Raw genomic sequence first — 21,424 nt, 5'->3', positions numbered from 1 at the left:
TGGTGACCCTGGACGTGCGTCGGGCCCTTCTCGCGGATCGCCTCAGCTACGGCTCCTGGTGGGGCCCTCTCGGGGGAAGGGGCCTCGGTCCCGGACCCCGGCGAGGCGTCCCTTCTCCGCTCCGTAAAAGTGTCCATCTCTTTTTTTTTTTTTCTTCTGTTGTGGCATATGCTGCAGGTGCCTGCTCGTTTTTCGTATGTGGGTAACAACATTTAACAATGTATATATATTTCCGAATTGGTTTAACTGCCACCCACCTGAATCTATTTAAAATCTAACCCGACCCGCGGATAAAATCTAATTTTTATTTATTTCATCCGCCCGATCCGCGGATAATCCGCGGACTCCGCGGTTGTGCCCGCAAACTGCGCATCTCTACTGTAAATATACTCCTCCCCTCTTAACCACGCCCCCCGCCCCCAACCACGCCCCGCCCCCCTCAACCCCCACCTTTGCAACCTACTAATAAAAGTCTCAATCGATCAATCAATCAATTACTGGCTTGATCTAGCTAGATTGCTAGAATATCACTAAAGCGTGAAAAAACGTCCTTTTCACGTTTTATTCAAAATACAAGTCACATTAAAACAACGTATGTTGTATGTAAACATGTTAAAAATATGTTAGGTATTGTTACAAGTACCAAGACTGTCCCTTCATGACAGTTGACTACTGAACACTCATATGACGTCAAAGCTACGGATGTGATGACTCTGCGCATGCGCGTTAGTCCCCCGACTACACAGTCTGCTTTGTTGGGACCATCGATGCTACCTTGACTTCACACGACTACGCTTTTGTCCAAAAGAGATTGGAGGTTGTATTTATTATTAGTGACTCATCTGATATAATAGGTGTAGTTTTGGGGTTGGCAGTCAGCGCTTATTTAGTCGTGTTGACGCTGGAGACGACAGAGGCGAGGAGCTCCTGAATATAAACAAAACGCAGCGCGAGCTGCTTTTAAGGTGGCACGTCATTAGCGACAGCTGGAACAACAAGAGGACCGTCCGAGGCCGCTAGGCTACATTCAGTTCGCGAAGAGGAACTCGGTGTCCGGATAATGGAAGTGTTCGCTCGGCCTCGTAGGGAGTGAACCTCCGTAACGAGCGAACATGAGAAAAGAGGGCCGCTTGTTGTCTGGACGGCAGCTCCTGGCAAGTGAAAGAGGGGGTGACCGTCCTTACTGCTGCCCCTGCTTGACCGAGGAGAAAGGCGAGCTCGCTAGCAAGAAGGGCGACCGCGGGCGCCCTGGTTCTCTGCCCCGGTCAGAGTAGAGCTCAAGCCGACAGAGGCATCATGGAGACGGTGGGGAGATTCGAGTTCAGTCGGAAGGATCTCATAGGACACGGCGCATTTGCTGTCGTCTTTAAAGGCAGGCACCGAGAGGTAAGTGTTAATGTTTCCGCCCTTTTTAAAGCCCTGTTCGTGTTTTTGACAACCCTTTAATATCACTTTAATAACGTTTACTCGCACGCATGTGTGGAATTTAAAGACTTATTTGCTACGGCTGCTTTCTGTTAGCCATTTGTTGTTTGTTTTCACAGTACGACCTTAAGAGGCCTAGCTGCCCGAACAGGATGTACTTTAAAATAATAACACTGTAAACTAAAACAAAAGTTTAAAGTTTGATATGTGATATAATGTCACACACGTGTTAGTGATCCCACATTGTGTAGATTTGAATAAACGGTTGGCGGTGACCACAACGCGAGACGGTTGATAAACATGTTGTAACATGTTACCCAACTTTCAAGATTGTTATTAGGACATAAACAGGTATTATCATAAAAATCCTTTGTGGAGATGCAATTAATATAAGAGGCCTGTGATTTAAAAAATTAATAAAAACAGCAATACAAAATATGTGCACTCATTGTTATTTTTTTATTTATTTTTTACAAATAACACATGTACTGCTCTGGTACCTGCTCAGGCCATTGCATCAGAACATAGCAAGTGTGGTAAAGATGAACAGGGACTCACACTGCAGACCCGTTCTGGTTTGTTCTTCTGGGCAGGTAAATATGTAATGTGGAGCCCCCCACCCCCAGTAGAGGGAGGAGCCAACATATGTGCACAACTGTACATACAGTATCATATATGTTCTCTCTTATGTCACAACTTTAATGGACATACAGTATCATATATGTTCTCTCTTATGTCACAACTTTAATGGAACTGTGGAAGTTGCCCCCTCCTCCCCCCACCTTGTCCAGATCTCTGCAAACATGTAGGGATGATGAGTTCAATGTATACAGCAGTAGTGTGTAACATGTGAGTTTCACACCAACAGCTTAACAACATAAGCTTTTATTTGCTTTTATAGACTATGTAACATAAGCTTTTATTTGCTTTTATAGACTATGTACTTAGTTGTTGTGGTTGATTGAATAGTTACTATTTGAAGCATTTACCATATTACAGGCCTCAAATTTTAACTTTTTAAGGTCAAGGCAAACATTATTACCTTTCGGGGCAGGGGCTCCAAAGCATGCATATATATATATATATATATATATATATATATATATATATATATATATATATATATATGTATATGTGTATACATATGTATATGTGTATGTATATGTATATCTATATATATTAGGGCTGCAACAACTAATCGATTAAATCATTAAAATCGATTTATAAAAATAGTTGGCGATTAATTTAGTAATCGATTCGTTGGATGTATGCTATGCGCAGAGGCTACATTATTTTGTTTTTTGTTTTTTAACTTTTATTTATAAACTGCAACATTTACAAACAGCTGAGGAACAATAATCAAAATATTAGGGGTGTTACAGTACGTGTATTTGTATCGAACCGTTTCGGTACGGGGGATTCGTTTCGGTGCAGAAGTGTACCGAACGAGTTTCCACACGGACATATTAAGTAGCGTACTGCACGTTGTGTAAACAATACTCAAAATGCAGGACATTTGAGGCATTTAAGAAACTCCGCCCTGACAGCTCCGCAAAAGAGGACATGTCTGGTGAAAAGAGGACGTACGGTCAGTCTATTGTAGCCCTTTAGCTGCTAGCATGTTAGCAAAAGAGGACTAGCAGCGATCGGTTTCACCGGACGTGAACCGGGCTAGGTCCTTACCATACGTCCTCTTTTCACCGGACATGTCATCTTTTGCGGGGCTGTCGGGCGATGTTTCTTAAATGCCTCAAATGTCCGGCATTTTGAGTTAGGGTTGCGTGTATTTTCAATGTACGTTCAGGGTTAAAAACACAACAAATTGTGCGTGCAGCAGCATTCGTGAGGGAGGGAGAGAGACAGAGAGCGAGAGAGTTGTGATAAATGCGCATGCGTCGTCAGGCTCTGCTTTTTATCGATACATTTATCAGTTTAAATTTTTTATTATCTATAGCAGGGGTGTCAAAAGTGTGCATTTTTGTAACATTTTCCTTGTTTTATTTGGCAAGTTGAAAGAACATGGCGCCAGTATGCTGTTTTTTCCCCAATAAAATACTGGAAAGGATAGAAATGTAGTTTGTCTCTTTTATCCGATTATTAATCGATTAATCGAAGCAATAATCGACAGATTAATCGATTATCAAATTAATCGTTAGTTGCAGCCCTAATATATATGTATATATATATGTATTTATGTATGTATGTTTTTAAGTTATGTACATTTATATGTACATGTAGCTGCTGTATCGGGACAAATAATAATTAACTATACACAATAAAACATTAACAAAATGCTGTGTCACATGAATGGTTTTTGAAGTAATATATTTGTGACACAAGAAATTAAAAAAAAACATGGTGTTTACTTTTTGATATTAATATAAAACTCAAATTTGTTTGGCTAATGAAGATGAAGTCAAATAAACAAGCTTTGTTATTCACCAACAACGCCTCCTTGTAGTTCAGTGCAACAGTTTGGCCAACAAAATTAAAGAGGAGTGACACCTCTCACATCGAATACACAATCTTCAGCCTGCGTTTGAACACTAAAACAGTTTGCAGTTAAATAAAGGAGTGAGCATCCCAGTAAACAAACTAAGGACTTTATAAACAAGTTGTGACAACGTTCACGACACATCGCCTGCTGCATGTTTCCTCACATCATTAACTCTCAATAACAGCAGCTGAAGAATGCTGTATTGAGAAAATGAAAGCAACATCAAATAGTTTTCTCCTTCGCTGTATACTTTTAGTGTGGGGACAAATGTGTCTGTCTCCAATATTGTCCACACTTGTCTCCATCTAAACACAGCAGTGCGCTCTTAAACCCACGCCAGGAAGCGAGGGTTACGTTAAACCAAGCACTTGGCTCCGTTTACTCCGAGGTGAAATCTCTAGAGCAAAGTCTGTGTAGGTTGTCCGCCATCATTATTAAGCCAAACAACGCTAGTGCGCAGGCGCCTGACTTTGTGTTGCCAAAAATGCTTTAATAAATGACGGTTTTTCAGTAATAAAAAAATTAGACGGTATTACTAACCGTCTGGAATTTTATCGCAAATTATCATTATACCATTTACTGTTACATCCCTCGTCCATTAACAAGTAAAAAGTCAAGGGCAGTTACGGCATGCTGTTGCCTTCGATTTTGGTCAATCTTTTAGGGCTTACGGCAAGTCACAAGGGTGGTCGTGACTTTGCCGTGGTTAAATTCGAGCCCTGCAATACTATTGTACAATATATGAAATATATCTTTATGTTGTACGGTATTATGGCCTACAACACTTGGCTGATACAGAACATGTAATACATCGTGTTCTGTCTGTGGTTATTTTGGGGTAATAATATTTACCGTGACAGGCCTCGAATTTTAACTTTTTCAAGGCAAGGCAAGGCAAAATATGAGCCCCCCTTAAAGGGGGGCTCATATTTTAGGGCACCAAGGCAAGTCAGAAAGGCACCAAGGCAAACATTATTTTCTTTCGAGGCAGGACATATTATACATAATTATATATATATATATGTATATGTATATATATATATATATATATATATATATATATATATATATATATATATATATATATATATATATATATATATATATGTATATATATATATATATATATATATATATATATGTGTATATATATATATATATATGTGTATGTGTGGGGAAAAAAAATCACAAGACTATTTCATCTCTACAGGCCTGTTTCATGAGGGGGGTACCCTCAATCGTCAGGAGAATCTCCTGACGATTGAGGGTACCCCCCTCATGAAACAGGCCTGTAGAGATGAAATAGTCTTGTGATTTTTTTTCCCCACACATACATATATTGCGCTCTACTACGGTATCGAGCACTATTTTTTGGATAACCTTATTAAACATATATATACATATATATATATATATATATATATATATATATATACATATATATATATATATATATATATATATATATATATATATATATATATATATATATATACAGTGTATATATACAGTGTATGTATGTGTGTATATATATATATATATATATATATATATATATATATATATATATATATTAGTGTTCATGTATGGGATCTAGGGCTGCCAATTATGGCCAAAGTAATAATTAAGATTATTGTTATCAATATTGAAATCATGATTACTGATTGTTAAGTAAAACAGTGTTGGGGTGTGAACGTAATACCATCATGTCATTGGTAATGTCTAATAAAAAAGACTATAGATAAATGTTATCCATATATTTATAGACAAATATTAGGTTCTTTTATTCTTTAATAACATCAACTTGTCAGCTTTTTGTCATTACATGATGCCTTTATCTCTATTTCACATTTTGACAGAGAGTTTGTATTTTTATTTTTTTTTAAGTTATGTACATCATGTGGATGATGTTTTGAGCAGAAATATGTTGTATAGGAATTAACTATACACAATAACACATTAACAAAATTATGTAACACGAATGATTTTTGAAGTGACATGAAAAAACCCACAATTAATGTAAACAAAACCTGGTGTTTACTTTTTGATACCAAAATAAAACTCAAAGCAGTTTGGCTAATGAAGATGAAGTCTAATAAACAAGCTGTGTTCTTCTCCAACGCCTCCCTAGTGTTTCAGTACAGCAGTTTGGCCAACAACAAAAAAACCCCGGAGTGATACCTCACACATCGAATAAACAATCTTCACCGCCTGCATTCAATTTGATGAGATGACAAAACATTATAGCTAGTATTGATGTTATTTGAACACTGATACAGTTTGCAGTTAAATAAAGGACGAGTGAGCATCCCAGTAAACAAAGTAAAGACTTTATAAACAAGTTGTTTCCTGCAAAACATCAAGTAGTTTTCTCCTTTGCTGTATACATTTAGTGTGGGGACAAGTGCGTCTGTCTCCAATATTGTCCAAACCTGTCTCCATCTAAACACAGCAGTGCGCTCCTAAACGCACGGCGGGAAGCGAGGGAATATGGCGGTAAACCGTTTAATCCAAGGGGAAATCTCCGCAGCAAAGTCGGTGTCGTTGGTCCGCCATGATTATCAAGCCAAACGATGCGAGTGCGCATGCGCCTGACTTTGTGTTGCCGAAAATGCAATAATAAATGACGTTTTTTCGGTCATTAAAACATTAAACGGTATTACTAACCGTCGGGAATTATCACAAATGATCATTATACCGTGGCCCTGCGATGAGGTGGCGACTTGTGCAGGGTGTACTCCGCCTTCCGCCCGATTGTTGCTGAGATAGGCTCCAGCGCCCCCCGCGACCCCGAAGGGAATAAGCGGTAGAAAATGGATGGAAGGATCATTATACCGTTTACTGTTACATCCCTTGTCCATTAACAAGTAAAAAGTCAAGGGCGGTCACGGCCTGTTCTTGCCGCAAATGTTGGTCAATTTTTTGGGCATTACGGAAAATGACGAGGGCGGTCGCGGCAGGTGCCGCTGTAAAATTCGAGCGCTGCCGTGACACATGAGTGTATCTGTCATAATAGCTAATAATCAAGGTGGTGTCTATATGAGGTGTGGCACGCTTTTTTTTCCCCAGCGTATGACACACTCTGGAATTAATTGGGGCATAGCTTCTATTACAGTGGAGGAAACTAGTTTACAAAATATGGCATTTGGAGTTCTTCATTCAGTTCTACTTGTTATTATGGCACAAACTGACTTTCACAGTATTATTAACCACACGCATTTTGATGGAATTTCCACTTAGGTATGTATGCATTTTCTCCTTGCAGAAACATGACTGGGAGGTGGCAGTTAAATGCATCAACAAAAAGAACCTGGCCAAATCCCAAACATTGCTAGGGAAGGAGATCAAAATACTTAAGGTGAGATGAAACACACCTTTTTAGTAGTTGAAACACTATTATTAAAATTATATGCATTATATTTCTCAGCATTTTTGCTAGCCTTTAAGCTTTGTTTATTTATGTTCTAAAGGTATGCCCTGTTACAGTAAATGGACGGAACAAGACCAATACTGCATCCATTTTTAAAAGTAACCTTGAAATTAAAAAAAATTACCTTGTCTGTTTTTTTGCAGGAACTGAAGCATGAAAACATTGTAGCATTACTGGACTTTCAGGTGTGTAATAATACGCTTCTACATCATAACATCCCGTGTCATTATCTCATCTCCCACTGTCCCGGTTTGTCATCAGTCTGTGCTAGCTAGCTACACTGAGCAGATGGGGCTGTTGGCCATGTCTGTGCCACATGACCCACTTCTCTCGCATGCAATGCGACGAGTTTGGTTTTCTGTGTTGTTGTCCTTAACCAAGGAACTGTTTATTTTCTTAAAAACACGCTTGTGGCTGACTGTTTTTCTTTTATAAAAGTGGCACTTCCTGGTTTGTGTCCTCTTGAACCCAGACATTGTTTACACAGTGTCTGCCTTCATTGTCTGTGGTGTGCTTCATCAGCGATTTGTATTTCTGACCATTTTCAAGGCCCGAATGTGCTCCCCAGTACTCTAATATAGCCAGGTAATGTGAACATGTGCCTATTTAGTTATCATTATTAGCATCTTAGCGCTGCAGAGAAGTAGTTCGAAGAAATTAATAGTCACGGGTTGCAAGCATGCAACCTGGGAACCCACATTGACTGTGGCCTGGACACACACATCTCACACAGTCAGGACAACCTCACACACACCTGAACTCAAGCAAGTGTTTCTGTTAGATTTGTGGAATTTAACTGTCATCTGACCAGACCTGACTGACTGAGGAATTTTATCCTTAAGTAATGTCTACACTTTTCAATGAGGCAAGTTCAGCTGGAATGGTGGTGTTTTTTTACGCTGCATTACAGGGTCTAAGCATACCAGAAATACCACAAAGGTGCCTTTTGCCTGTTTTCATGTAAGGCCTGTGTTATGTTTTAAGTACTTGGGGGGCTGCGTGGCTCGGTTTGAACGAATTACCTCTGACTAACAATTTTTTTTGGTCACTCGATTGACAGAGGCAGTTATCTGCTTAGTTTATATAATCACTTCCATTGTGCAAATAAGCTACATTTCTTAGTATCTAATCATTATCAATTAGTATTATCACTAGAGGACAAAGCTAAATATGTTTCACACATTAAGAGTAAGCCAAGAGCAGACATTCTAATCGCTAAGCTAGCTTGAAACAACACGAGAAATAAGTTCTTCAAGAAGTCTATATTTTTATTTACAAAATCAGGAAGTAATTCCCTTCACTTAGAAAGACTTTTAGGGCAAAAACCAAATCATTTAAATGAGTATGAGACTACAATTTTTACTCTTGTTTAGTTATTGTGTACTATTGACTGTGTTGTGAGCAAACAATTGTAAACACTTCGGAACTAGTTTAAATATTGTGTTGATATTGGTACACTGTTCAAAGCACTCACCCTAAACAGATTGAACAATGTACACTTAATACATGTGATCGGTATGGGTATTGTTCTATTTCGCTCATGGAAGATTGGTATTAGAATCGACAGTATTCAACCCTGATCGGAACATCCCTATTTTCTATGCTTGAAAAATGCTTGATTTAGGACCAAAAATTGTAGAATGCACTTTAATATATATATATATATATATGTATATATATATATATATATATATATATATTAGGGCTGTGAATCTTTGGGTGTCCCACGATTCGATTCAATATTGATTGTTTTTCAATTCAAAAACGATTTGTTCCCAAATCAAAACGATTCTCTATTCATTCAATACATAGGATTTCAGCAGGATCTACCCCAGTTTGCTGACGATGCAAGCAGAGTAGTAGATTTTTGTAAAAAGCTTTTATAATTGTAAAGGACAATGTTTTATCAACTGATTGCAATAATGTAAATTTGTTTTAACTATTAAATGAACCAAAAATATGACTTATTTTATCTTTGTGAAAATATTGGACACAGTGTGTTGTCAAGCTTATGAGATGTGATGCAAGTGTAAGCCACTGTGACACTATTGTTCTTTTTTATATATATATATATATATATATATATATATATATATATATATATATATATATATATATATAATGTCTAATGATAATGTCAATGAGGGATTTTTAATCACTGCTATGTTGAAATTGTAACTAATATTGAAACTGTTGATAATATTCATTTTTGTTTCACTACTTTTGGTTTGTTCTGTGTCGTGTCTTCTCTCAATGGCTCTGTTTATTGCAGTTCTGAGTGTTGCTGGGTCGGGTTTGGTTTTGGAATTGGATTGCATTGTTATGGTATTGCTGTGTACTGTTTTATTAAATTGAGTAATTAAAAAAAAAATAAAACAATTTTTTTAAATAAAATAAAACGCTTTTAAAAAAATGATAATCGATTCTGAATCGCACAACGTGAGAATCGCGATTTAAATTTGAATACATTTTTTCTCACACCCCTTATATGTATGTATGTATGTATGTATATATGTATATATGTGTATATATATATATACATATTTGCATATATATATATATATATATATATATATATATATATATATATATATATCCATCCATCCATCTTCTTCCGCTTATCCGAGGTCGGGTCGCGGGGGCAGCAGCCTAAGCAGGGAAGCCCAGACTTCCCTCTCCCCAGCCACTTCGTCCAGCTCTTCCTGTGGGACCCCGAGGCGTTCCCAGGCCAGCCGGGAGACATAGTGTTCCCAACGTGTCCTGGGTCTTCCCCGCGGTCTCCTACCGGTCGGACGTGCCCTAAACACCTCCCTAGGGAGGCGTTCGGGTGGCATCCTGACCAGATGCCCGAACCACCTCATCTGGCTCCTCTCGATGTGGAGGAGCAGCGGCTTTACTTTGAGCTCCCCCCGGATGGCAGAGCTTCTCACCCTATCTCTAAGGGAGAGCCCCGCCACCCGGCGGAGGAAACTCATTTCGGCCGCTTGCACCCGTGATCTTGTCCTTTCGGTCATAACCCAAAGCTCATGACCATAGGTGAGGATGGGAACGTAGATCGACCGGTAAATTGAGAGCTTTGCCTTCCGGCTCAGCTCCTTCTTCACCACAACGGATCGATACAGCGTCCGCATTACTGAAGACGCCGCACCGATCCGCCTGTCGATCTCACGATCCACTCTTCCCTCACTCGTGAACAAGACTCCGAGGTACTTGAACTCCTCCACTTGGGGCAAGATCTCCTCCCCAACCCGGAGATGGCACTCCACCCTTTTCCGGGCGAAAACCATGGACTCGGACTTGGAGGTGCTGATTCTCATCCCAGTCGCTTCACACTCGGCTGCGAACCGATCCAGTGAGAGCTGAAGATCCTGGCCAGGTGAAGCCATCAGGACCACATCATCTGCAAAAAGCAGAGACCTAATCCTGCAGCCACCAAACCAGATCCCCTCAACGCCTTGACTGCGCCTAGAAATTCTGTCCATAAAAGTTATGAACAGAATCGGTGACAAAGGGCAGCCTTGGCGGAGTCCAACCCTCACTGGAAACGTGTCCGACTTACTCCCGGCAATGCGGACCAAGCTCTGGCACTGAGCATACAGGGAGCGGACTGCCACAATCAGACAGTCCGATACCCCATACTCTCTGAGCACTCCCCACAGGACTTCCCGAGGGACACGGTCGAATGCCTTCTCCAAGTCCACAAAACACATGTAGACTGGTTGGGCAAACTCCCATGCACCCTCAAGGACCCTGCCGAGAGTATAGAGCTGGTCCACAGTTCCACGACCAGGCCGAAAACCACACTGTTCCTCCTGAATCCGAGGTTCGACTATCCGGCGTAGCCTCCTCTCCAGTACACCTGAATAGACCTTACCGGGAAGGCTGAGGAGTGTGATCCCACGATAGTTAGAGCACACCCTCCGGTTCCCCTTCTTAAAGAGAGGAACCACCACCCCGGTCTGCCAATCCAGAGGTACCGCCCCCGATGTCCACGCGATGCTGCAGAGTCTTGTCAACCAAGACAGCCCCACAGCATCCAGAGCCTTAAGGAACTCCGGGCGGATCTCATCTACCCCTGGGGCCTTGCCACCGAGGAGCTTTTTAACTACCTCAGCAACCTCAGCCCCAGAAATAGGAGAGCCCACCATAGACTCCCCAGGCACTGCTTCCTCATAAGAAGACGTGTTGGTGGGATTGAGGAGGTCTTCGAAGTATTCCCTCCACCGATCCACAACATCCGCAGTCGAGGTCAGCAGAACACCATCCCCGCCATACACGGTGTTGATAGTGCACTGCTTCCCCTTCCTGAGATGGCGGATGGTGGTCCAGAATTGCTTCGAAGCCGTCCGGAAGTCGTTTTCCATGGCTTCCCCGAACTCCTCCCATGTCCGAGTTTTTGCCTCTGCGACCGCTGAAGCCGCACACCGCTTGGCCTGTCGGTACCTGTCCGCTGCCTCAGGAGTCCTATGAGCCAAAAGAACCCGATAGGACTCCTTCTTCAGCTTGACGGCATCCCTCACCGCCGGTGTCCACCAACGGGTTCTAGGATTACCGCCACGACAAGCACCAACTACCTTGCGGCCACAGCTCCAATCAGCCGCCTCGACAATAGAGGCGCGGAACATGGTCCATTCGGACTCAATGTCCAGCACCTCCCTCGTGACATGTTCAAAGTTCTTCCGGAGGTGGGAATTGAAACTCTCTCTGACAGGAGACTCTGCCAGACGTTCCCAGCAAACCCTCACAATGCGTTTGGGCCTGCCAGGTCTGTCCGGCATCCTCCCCCACCATCGCAGCCAACTCACCACCAGGTGGTGATCGGTAGAAAGCTCCGCCCCTCTCTTCACCCGAGTGTCCAAAACATGAGGCCGCAAATCCGATGACACAACTACAAAGTCGATCATGGAACTGCGGCTTAGGGTGTCCTGGTGCCAAGTGCACATATGGACACCCTTATGTTTGAACATGGTGTTCGTTATGGACAATCTGTGGCGGGCACAAAAGTCCAATAACAAAACACCGCTCGGGTTCAGATCCGGGCAGCCATTCTTCCCAATCACGCCTCTCCAGGTTTCACTGTCGTTGCCAACATGAGCATTGAAGTCCCCCAGTAGCACGAGGGAATCACCCGGGGGAGCACTCTCAAGTACTCCCTCGAGTGAATCCAAAAAGGGTGGGTACTCTGAGCTGCGGTTTGGGGCGTAAGCGCAAACCACAGTCAGGACCCGTTCCCCCACCCGAAGGCGGAGGGAAGCTACCCTCTCGTCCACCGGGTTGAACTCCAACGTACAGGCTCTGAGCCGGGGGGCAACAAGAATTGCCACCCCAGCCCGTCGCCTCTCACTGCCGGCAACGCCAGAGTGGAAAAGAGTCCATCCCCTCTCGAGAGAACTGGTTCCAGAGCCCTTGCTGTGCGTCGAAGTGAGTCCGACTATATCTAGCCGGAACTTCTCCACTTCGCGCACTAGCTCAGGCTCCTGCCCCCCCAGCGAGGTGACGTTCCACGTCCCAAGAGCTAGCTTCTGTAGCCGAGGATCGGACCGCCAAGTGCCCTGCCTTCGGCTGCCGCCCAGCTCACATCGCACCCGACCTCTATGACCCCTGCTATGGGTGGTGAGCCCATTGGAGGGGGGACCCACGTTGCCTCTTCGGGCTGTGCCCGGCCGGGCCCCATGGGGACAGGCCCGGCCACCAGGCGCTCGCCATCGTGCCCCACCTCCGGGCCTGGCTCCAGAGGGGGGCCCCGGTGACCCGCGTCCGGGCGAGGGAAATCTGGGTCCTTGTTTTTTATTATTCATGGAGGTCTTCGAGCCGCTCTTTGTCTGATCCCTCACCTAGGACCAGTTTGTCTTGGGAGACCCTACCAGGGGGCATAAAGCCCCCGGACAACATAGCTCCTAGGATCATTGGGACACGCAAACTCCTCTACCACGTTAAGGTGGCAGCTCAGAGAGGAGTATATATATATATATATATATATATATATATATATATATATATATATATATATATATATATATATGTATATATATATATATATATATATATGTATATATATTCTTCTGGCGACTCAACCATGCAGCCCATTTTTCTTCAAGTGCCTCCTTATTGTGCATCTTGAAACAGCCACACCACAGTTTTTCAGAGAGTGTTATTTGTGGATTTTTCTTTACACCTCAAACTATTTTCCTGGCAGTTGTGGCTGAAATCTTTGCTGGTCTACCTGAATCCCTCATTTTCCTCTTCTTAATGAGCGTTTGAACACTGCTGATTGGCATTCTCAATTCCTTGGATATCTTTTTATACCCCTTTCCTGTTTTATGCAATTCAATTACCTTTTCTCGCAGATCCTTTGACAATTATTTTGCCTTCCCCATGACTCAGAATCCAGAAACATCTGTGCAGCACTGGATGAAAGATGCAATGGTCTTGTCAGAAGCCCAGAAACTCACTGACCTTTTATGCACACACATTAATTACAAACAAACATGTCACAGGTGAGGATTGGAACCTTGATTAGCCATTCAAACCTGTTTGTGTCAACTTTTGTGCATGTTATAAGATCAAAGTCACTGGGGTATGTAAACTTTTGATCAGGGTCATTTGGGTACTTTCTTTTGTCATTTTGATTTAAAAAGAGTAAACACAGTTGTTTGCCAATAAATAGCTTCACACAACCATTAAGCATGAGTGGAAGAAAGGTTTTTGTGTTATCATTCATATTTTCTGAAGAATGGCCAAGAAATCATAAATTCTCCCAGGGTATGTAAACATATGAGCACGACTGTATATATGTGTATGTATATATTTTTAATAGATTAACTTACCTTTTTGCCTTCTTTTGACCTGTTTTTTGACCTAGTACCAACCTTGTCATGTCCGTTGTGTCCTGAGCAAGACACTTCACCCTTGCTCCTGATGGGTGCTGGTTAGCGCCTTGCATGGCAGCTCCCTCCATCAGTGTGTGAATGTGTGTGTGAATGGGTAAATGTGGAAGTAGTGTCAAAGCGCTTTGAGTACCTTGAAGGTAGAAAAGCGCTATACAAGTACAACCCATTAACAAAAGAAGAACTCAGGCCTGAGAAAGATCATGGCTGCAGAGGCATGTGTTCATCCATCCATCCATTTCCTACCGCTTATTCCCTTTGGGGTCGCGGGGGGCGCTGGAGCCTATCTCAGCTACAATCGGGCGGAAGGCGGGGTACATGTGTTCATTTGGCAAAAATACTTTGTCTTGATTTTTATTAAAGTGGTAGCTCAACTTGAAAGTGCCCAAACTTAAAGAGTTCTCGACTAATTGTTTTGCTTTAAATTGCTAGCACAATTTTGAGTTAATAGCATCCATTAGTTGGTGTAAAAATGCCACAGTGAATCCTGTAAGATTCGACCAAACTAGCCGGTCTTACTCTCTGGCATTAACTTGATTTGAAGTACAAGTGTTTTCAGGTTAAAACTTTGTCACAAAACCAATTAAGCTTGCAAGTTGAGGCACTACTATTTACCCCAACTTACAAGCTTATACATTCACTAGTACAGCATTTATTTTTAAAGGTGAGTTGCGCTTTTTTTGTAATTTTTCCCATCATTCAAAATCCATACGTAAAACAAGAACACACATGTATTTCTTTTTTTATGCATTCTAACTCATAAATACTAGCAAAAGTCAGCCAGCAATGGAGCTAATGGCATTCGCTCTATTCCGCCTATAAAGTAATAATAATAATAATGAATTAGATTTTATATCGTGCTTTTCTATTATTAGATACCGTATTTTCCGCACCATAAGCCGCCCTGGGTTATAAGCCGCGCCTTCAATGAACGGCATATTTCAAAACTTTGTCCACCTATAAGCCGCCCCGTGTTATAAGCCGCATCTAACTGCGCTAAAGGGAATGTCAAAAAAACAGTCAGATAGGTCAGTCAAACTTTAATAATATATTAAAAACCAGCGTGATGTGGGCGCGCATGGAGTCGTTTATCAACATGGACGGAGCTGCGTGAAAAAAGCCACCCGGCCTCTTCGCGTAAACTTCCCTTAACCACTCGCTCATCTTTTCTTCATCCATCCATCCCTTCGAGTTAGCTTTTATGATGACGCCGGCTGGAAAGGTCTCTTTTGGCAAGGTCTTCCTTTTGAATATCACCATGGGTGGAAGTTTCTGGCCATTAGCATGGCAAGCTAGAACCACAGTGAAGGATGACTTCTCATTCCCTGTGGTGCGAATATTCACCGTACGTGCTCCCGTTGTATCCACAGTGCGGTTCACAGGAATATCAAAAGTCAGTGGAACCTTGTCCATGTTGATAATGTTCTCTGGCCAGATCTTTTTTTCAGCTATCTTGTTTTTACAATATGCACGGAAAGTAGCCAGCTTTTCTTGAAAGTCTTTTTAGGCAGTTGCTGTGAAATAGTAGTCCGTGTGCGGATGGAGAGATTGCGTCTTTTCATGAACCGGAAACCTGTCGCTTAGTAGGAGCCATTTTGTGGTCTTTACAGATGTAAACACACAAAGGAAATGAAACGTAATATCCGCGCGCTTCTTCTTCTTCTACGGGGGCGGGTGGTTGCTTACAGTAGAAGAAGAAGCGCTTCCTCTTCTATGGGGGCGGGTGCTTACCTTGGCGGTTGCTTGCGTAGAAGAAGAAGCGCTTCCTCTTCTACGGGGAAAAAAGATGGCGGCTGTTTACCGTAGTTGCGAGACCTAAACTTTATGAAAATGAATCTTAATATTAATCCATATATAAAGCGCACCGGGTTATAAGCCGCACTGTCAGCTTTTGAGTAAATTTGTGGTTTTTAGGTGCGGCTAATAGTGCGGAAAATACGGTACTCAAAGCGCTCAAAGAGAAGTGGGAACCCATCATTCATTCACACCTGGTGGTGGTAAGCTACATTTGTAGCCACAGCTGCCCTGGGGTAGACTGACGGAAGCGAGGCTGCCAGTTTGCACCTACGGCCCCTCCGACCACCACCCATCATTCATCCATCATTCATTCACCAGTGTAAGCGGCACCGGGGGCAAGGGTGAAGTGTCCTGCCCAAGGACACAACGGCAGCGATTTGGATGTCAAGAGGCGAAAGCGAACCTGCAACCCTCAGGTTTCTGGCACGACCGCTCTACCCACTATACCATACCACTCCAAAGTGCTGTAAAAACATTCAAGAACGTCCATCAACGGTTTTATATATGCTGTAAGTGTGTATGTAATGTAGTAACAGGCACATTCATAACATTTACATATTTTGGTCATTTTAAGCATATAGCAATGTAAGTAGATCCAGTAAGTAGCAGTAATGCTAAGTGCTAGACAAGAAATACAAACTATGAACATACAAAACAACCATTTACTGTATAATGTCTGCTCTCACTAGGATTCTAACTGATGGGATGGGCTTTAAGGGCTAGATTAATGCTGTCCTTGCCACTGTGCTAGCGTTTATTTACGAGTGAGAATGCCTTAAAAAACAAAAATGTGTTCCTATCTTACATAGCAATTGTGAAAATAAATGGAATGTGTCTCAAACAGTGTGTGCATCAAAAAAGTGTGATTGTGTAACTTAGCCAGTTTTTACATATACAGTGTCCCCTCGCCACTTCACTGTTCACTTACTATGGTCTCAGGGCATCACAGATTTTAAAGTACAATTGAGTACATCGAGATTTGAGTACCCATATAAGTTTTCATGTTAAAATGACATTGGTTTCAGAGTGTAGGAAGTGTTTAACGAGCATATTAAATATTTAGGTGTGTGTGAAAGCTGTGTGGAGGGCTTATACAGACTTTAAATGCATACAGTATTGATAAAAATCTTAAAAAAATAGTGTCCCGAATTTGCGGAATTTAACTTACTGCCGAGGGTTCTGGAATGTTTCCATGGTGATAATTGAGGGAACACTACGCTCTAATTGTGTACTTGTCCAGCATAAAGAAAAACTAATCCATATACCACATACAAAACAAGGGATTGCAGGTCCTTCTAATTTCACTATACAGTTTGTTTATAAAGCAGCATACATTCACCATATCGAGTACACGAGTCAGATCAAAACATCTGCCTTCACAAAGAAAGAAATCAGATTAGATTGACATTGTCTTTTTGATATTTATTTACCATTATGTTTATCGTTGTGGCTGTACTTTTCGGTGGACGCTGTTGCAAATGTTTTGATTATCTTTTTAGCCACTAACATAACACCAATGAGGAATTCAAAGGTATTGTCACTTTTGCATGCAACAGCATTTGAAAAAAATATACTAATAAATAAACACATTGTGGTAGATGTATTTTTTGAGACCTTGTGCAGTTTAAATTAAATTGATGGCACCACTCAAGTAAACAACAATAGCTCAGAGGCGCTCTGATTCAGCTGAACTATTTTTTAAATAAAAAAAAACACCACTGGCTTCAGCGTGACACTTCCAGACCACAGTCATCTGCTGCCATGTGATAAGAGTGTTTTTATTGAGGCCCACTTACACAAAAACGTATACTGTATGATGCAATGAGAACTAGGGTTGCAAAGGGGTGGAAAGTTTCCGTAAATTTACCACGGGAAGTTAAGCTCAGGAAGTTTGGAAATATTGACCAATTTATAATTATTCAAAGTTGGACACCGTCCATGGGAATTAATGGGAATATATGGGAATTAATGGGGAATTATAAAAATTATATATTTTTGGGCACTTGTCTATATGCTGCTGCATCTTTGTGGCATTTTTGACGTAGCTCTTTGCACAGTATTTGCAAATGTACACAGCCTTTCTGCCTACATTGGTTGGGATGAAATGTCTCCACACATCAGATGGTGTACGTGGCATTATTCTGTTTGTATTTATTTATTCTTGTAAAACACTAATGCAAGGCCACACAGATATAAATAGTCAGCTAAACAACTGGAGTAGTCTTTAAAAATATTTTACTGATGGACAAATGAATAGAAATAGGCGAGATGAATAAATGAACACTCAATCAGCATGCGAAATCAAACTATAACCTACATTCTTGTATGACAACAGAATGGCTAGCAGAACAGAAGGCAGAGGAATCTACACGTTTTGATTCAGTATTTGCTAGTTGTACTTTACAGATCACAAAAAAGGTCAATTTGGATCGCTAACGTTGTTAGCATAAATGAATGGGATTTAAACAGAGAGAAAATTTGCATCACGGCTAACGGATAAATATTTTCAGTTCATTATGAGACTGTGGTGGTACATAAACTTAGCTAGCTAGAGATATTGGCCCCAAAATCATTTAATAAGTACAGGAACAGCTAGCTAGCTTGGGTGGAAGTCTGCTGGAGTAGTCTACAGTCATACAGTAACAAGCAATTACACCTCTATTAAAATTAAATACCATAGATCAAATATATTTACCCCAGTAATATCATCAAAACTTACCTAGGATGAAGTCCTTGGGCTCAAATACTAGTGTGGCCTCAATAGCCCTGCTGTAGTGTGTAGCATGCTGGGAATTATCTGTGCATGTGATGGAAGAATGCACTGCACATGTGATGGAGGAATGCAATGTGCAGGGTTGAAATTCTACTGAATTTGCATTAAATCAGGTTGTTTTAGCTAATAATCTGGCTGCAAGATCTAGCATGTTGCATTCAATGTTTATTCCCATTAATTCCCATTAATTCTCTTTAATTACCATATATTCCCGTTAATTCCCATGGAATGTTTCCAATTTTGAATATTCCCGGAATTTTGCAACCCTAATGCGAACTGCAGTCATTAACAGTCATGCAAATGTGGCATATTGTAAAAAATAACTGTACATGTCTCTTACTGAGCAACCTGTTGACTTTTGTATTATTTATGTTGCAGAGCATTCAAGTGTTTTCAGTGTTTCTCGTTTGTTTCAATAACAAGTGTACTAATCAGCATTGAAAAGTCTTCCCCAGTTTGTTTTTCTATCTCAAGGTTTTCATCAAGTAAAATGGATGACTTGTCTGTTTACACAATCTGCCAGCTCAAGAACCACCTGTTCCTGTCTTTGTCTGTCACTCACATGTTTTTTTCTCCCTTCCATCCCACCTACTCTTATCTACCACCTTTTAGGAAACTGCCAGCTCAGTGTACCTGGTGATGGAGGTAAGCCCCCCGCTGCAGGCTTTGGCCTTTGTTCGCTGTGTTGTCTCAGCATTCGTGGGTGGCTCTGAAAGGCCCCCGAGCTAAAATTAGCCCCGCTTTCAGGCATCAAGGGGGGCATCATCCGCACGCTGTTGTGTCCTTTCATACAGGCTAGCTGATTGTGTTTGTCTCTTGTACTGCCTGTGTGTGGACACAGAATGGTGTAATCATCAAAAACCTAAGGAAAAAAACACACATAAATAGCAAATCAATGTTTAGAATTGCATTATTTTCATACTGACCAATCGTAATTGAATATGTTTTCCTGAAATTATTACTGTGTAGTGTTTTTATGAGCAAAACAACTTGCTGAGTCACAAGGACAAAGGAGGGACATTTGATCCTAACATCCAGGGAGGGAGAAAGTGATTTCTCGGACACGAGTTCCTACATTCATTCATATTAATGCTGCAAATAAGCGTAAGGACCCCCATCTTGAATTGCAGAAAATCAATGTTACGATCTGAAGATGCCCTCATTTGCAGCAACAGTACAGTACACTACATGTTGCCACTGTACAGTTTGGGACAGTAACACCTCATCTGACTTCTAATCACAGTGTGTGTGTAACCGGGCGTTAAAAACATGTATAGGCAACACAGTGTAACCTGCCAATACATCCAAAAGGTAGTTAATCAAAAGAGAACAATGGAAAACATGCAGCATTTTGTGAGACTAACTTCCCTCCACAGTGCAAAGCTTCTAAGTCAGAAATCCTCACCTCCATGGTGGCATATAAACTAGTGTTACTAATACTGGAGGACGTGCATTAGCTAAACATGCTACACTACAGACAGAGCTCTTGAATGTCAACAGAGGTGGGCAGATTTATACAGATATCGGCAGTAACGATACCAAGTATAGGAGGGTTGTATATGACGTCACATCGTTTTTTCTTCTATGCAGCTTAATTCACACAATGGTCAAGCAGCTTGAGCGTAGCATTAAAACAAGTGAGTGTAGAGTTTGAGCAGAAAATGCTGTATTGCTGTTCTGTTCTTGGGTGTTCCAATCGTTCAAATTTAGCTTCCATATAGTCCCGAAATAAGTGGTTTATAAAGGTAATAAAGTCAGGAAAAAACTAAAGTGCATCAAAGAAAATGGCTCTTAAAAATATCACTTTCATAATCTTGTGGAGTACAATCAGACTACTTGTGTCTGCAGCGATCACTTTGTAAAATATTTGAATATTTGATTTGTTTGAGAAACTTTCTGTGATGCAATCGAGTTTATTCTCTTTTATATTAGTAGTGTTTGAGAGCAGAACTAAACGTAAAGAAATTACAAAAGATTGCATTAGTTTTTTGTTCTTTTGTGGTTGCTCTGCTTTAATATAACTACAAAGACCTGCTTGTGCAAATAAACTAACGTCATGTTAAGTCCTAGGAATAAATATTTGGATTGTTGGCCCAATCGACCATATTTTCATTGTCCATTTTTATAACAGACACTAAAAGCTTAGTTGTTGTGCAGTAAAGCCAAGTGCTTTATTCAACACAGATGACCACATTATTATTTTGATGAACAGGGACATATATAGCTAAATGAGACAAAATATGAATTTGCCCAGCATACAAATAACTGCAGACATGAATTGTAGATGACAGACTAATATTTGTAGCAGGAAATCAACAGCAAACAAATGTATCCTTTTTCTCATTAGCGTCACGATCACAGCAGCACGGCACTCATTATAGCAATCAGATACGGTACTTACTGATGAGTACGAATAAATCCAACTTTGTCTGTCACGGATTAATGCTTAATTTGAGGACCCCTCCAGATGTAAATACATGATATGCCTCCAATCTTTTCTTCTCTAAATACCATAAGTGTCAAGTGAAGTGAGGCAGCAATAACCTCTTGGTGAAGATAGTTTAAACCTTGTTAAAAAAAAAAAAATTCTTAAGATATATAAAATATTTTTTCAT

The 21,424-nt window shown here is 41.2% G+C and overlaps 1 protein-coding gene across 1 annotated transcript in view; it reads left to right on the top strand.

The window, feature by feature from the left end:
- The first annotated feature begins 714 nt into the window (after positions 1-714).
- The window catches only part of ulk1b (unc-51 like autophagy activating kinase 1), a 49,476-nt gene continuing 28,766 nt past the window's right edge, over positions 715-21,424 (top strand). The window contains exons 1-4 of the mRNA XM_061927230.2: positions 715-1,386; positions 7,188-7,280; positions 7,496-7,537; positions 19,422-19,454. Of these exons, the coding sequence (XP_061783214.1) occupies positions 1,297-1,386; positions 7,188-7,280; positions 7,496-7,537; positions 19,422-19,454 (258 nt within the window). The 5' untranslated portion in view covers positions 715-1,296. The remainder of the gene's footprint in view (positions 1,387-7,187; positions 7,281-7,495; positions 7,538-19,421; positions 19,455-21,424) is intronic.

Source organism: Nerophis lumbriciformis, linkage group LG32 (assembly GCF_033978685.3).
Source record: "Nerophis lumbriciformis linkage group LG32, RoL_Nlum_v2.1, whole genome shotgun sequence".
NCBI lineage: Eukaryota > Metazoa > Chordata > Actinopteri > Syngnathiformes > Syngnathidae > Nerophis > Nerophis lumbriciformis.
The sequence above is the reverse complement of the archived record's forward strand: the minus strand, read 5'-3'. Positions and strand labels throughout refer to the sequence as shown.